Raw genomic sequence first — 2,148 nt, forward strand, 5'->3', positions numbered from 1 at the left:
GCTGAATGCTGAGTATTAAAAGCTAAATGAAGCCAAACAATTAGCTATGAGCTAACAGGGAGATAAGAAAATATAAACAGAGCAGGTTTGATGATTATTTCAATGGGGAACAAAGATTTTGCAGATTCTAGAGCAAGTGCATTTCCTGTGAAAAGGCTGTGTGAATACTTRATGCTGAAAGATTTTAAAGCTGCTAAAGGAGCTGAAAAGGTTTAATGGCAAAACTGTTAATGTGGGTTAAATTTAAACAACAGACATTCGCTAAAAATAGAAAAACGAAAGTGAAAAATGAGCAGAAAAATTGCAAAAATGTGTCAAAAAAGCTGCAATAACTGAACCTAAAAGCAAACACAGATTAAGATATACAAATGATTATTTTACCTCTTGGGGAAAAGACTGGGCTCTGTATTTCAGGRCTTGTAGGAGAGCAACTAAAAACTTTTTTAAACACCTCTTGCTCATCTTTGGGAGTTTGTGGTGACCGTCCGTTTTCCACAGTGCTCTCAGATGCAGAAGTGGGTAACGACGAGACGCGATGCGTACTTTCAAATTCTGAAACAAGAAACAGGAACCATAAAAGAAACAAAACTTTGTCAGTGCTTACTTATTGTGTACGAAAGTTAACAAAGACAATTATTCAATGGAACCAAGAGCTTTTGTTATAACTTGTTATTGACTGTTTTTTTTTATCAATCAATTAAACTTTATTTGTAAAGCGCTATGACATCAGCCGTTGCTGAAACAAAGTGCTGAACACATAAAATAAAAACCGAATACAAAAACACAATAAAATCACACAGTTAGATAAGTAAAATCAGCACCAATACAGTAAACGTTGAGTAAAATCAAATCTCAGTTGGGTTGAAGGCCGGTGAGAAAAAATAAGTTTTTAAACGAGTCTTAAAAATGGACAGTGGGGCCTGTCGGACATGCAATTTTCATACATTTTTATTGAAAATGTACTTCCTGGTTGATGAACTTTAGTGAAAATGTACACATTTGTTCCAGTGACTTATTGGAAGATTGTTCTGTGACTGTCTCACCCCTGATGCCCACAGCAGCTCTGCAGGATGTCCTTCCTGCACTGTTTTCAGCCAAACACGTGTAGGTACCGGCAGCTTCTGCTAAACACTCCCTCACTACAAATTTCACCTCCCTGCCGTTGAAAGAAGGTTTTCCAAAATGTGCTGCTTCCCCTTTTTCAGAAACACAAAAGAGTTGAAACATATGTTTTGTCTGTCTGCTGCAGGTAAGATAATGACTGTGCATGAATACAAAAAAAATACCTCCTTTTAGGATTTTATTTTTCTCACCATTTTGCAGCCACGTCACTCTGATRGGCTGGCTCCCTGTAAGAACGCCTCGCAGCACAAGGTCGCCTCCTTCATCTGCACAGCAGTCTTCCAGGGGCTCCATGAAGACAGGTGGGTCCAGATTTTTAGAAAGAGAATCTGGATTTAGAAAAAAGTTGGGGAAAATGTGTCAAATGCAGAAAACTAACCATGTATCCTAGTGATCATGTAATTTGACTTATGTGGGTTTAAAGCTTTGAAAGGCCTTATTTTAATGTTTATTAACAAACATGGTTTGCTTTAATACACGTTAATTTAAATGGGCAAAACCTTAAAAAAATATAATTACCAATATGAGAAAATTGAGAAATTACAAGTATAAAACCTGTTTACCCTTAGCAAAAAGTAGTACATGCAAGYATCCATTAAGAATACTAATTTTAAACTAAAAATAAAAGATTATACTTCCAGTTTACTTTTTATGTACTTATCTGAGATATACTAAACCAAGTTTATCTTACACAATACTTGCTTGTACTAAAAGTAGACTAAAAGTTTAAGTATACTTAGTCTATACTAATGGTTACATCTTTGGCCAAGATAAACTTTAGTAGTATCACTGAAAGTACATTTGTTAGTGAACTGCTAGTATACTTATAACAGTGCACATGGTAAATAAAAGTACACTTATGGGAATACACTTTTGTATACTTTAGTATACATAATGACATGTACTTAAAGTATATTCCTTTTTGGTATGTTTATAAACTTAAATATACAGCGGGTAAAATAAGTATTGAACACGTCACCATTTTTCTCAGTAAATATATTACTAGAGGTGCTAATGACATGAAAT

General features: G+C 34.7%; 1 protein-coding gene across 2 annotated transcripts in view; it reads right to left on the reverse strand.

The window, feature by feature from the left end:
• Nucleotides 1-2,148, reverse strand: part of mylk5 (myosin, light chain kinase 5) — an 18,757-nt gene that overhangs the window by 11,785 nt on the left and 4,824 nt on the right. Inside the window, exons 2-4 of one of the 2 annotated variants that reach the window (XM_014023268.1) lie at nt 1,314-1,451; nt 1,044-1,196; nt 382-552 (exon numbers count right to left, since the gene is read on the reverse strand). In XM_014023268.1, coding sequence (XP_013878722.1) covers nt 382-552; nt 1,044-1,196; nt 1,314-1,451 — 462 coding nt within the window. The remainder of the gene's footprint in view (nt 1-381; nt 553-1,043; nt 1,197-1,313; nt 1,452-2,148) is intronic. The other variant, XM_014023276.1, reaches the window with a different exon arrangement.

This window comes from Austrofundulus limnaeus, unplaced genomic scaffold (genome assembly GCF_001266775.1).
Source record: "Austrofundulus limnaeus strain Quisiro unplaced genomic scaffold, Austrofundulus_limnaeus-1.0 Scaffold4, whole genome shotgun sequence".
NCBI classification, from domain to species: Eukaryota; Metazoa; Chordata; class Actinopteri; order Cyprinodontiformes; family Rivulidae; genus Austrofundulus; species Austrofundulus limnaeus.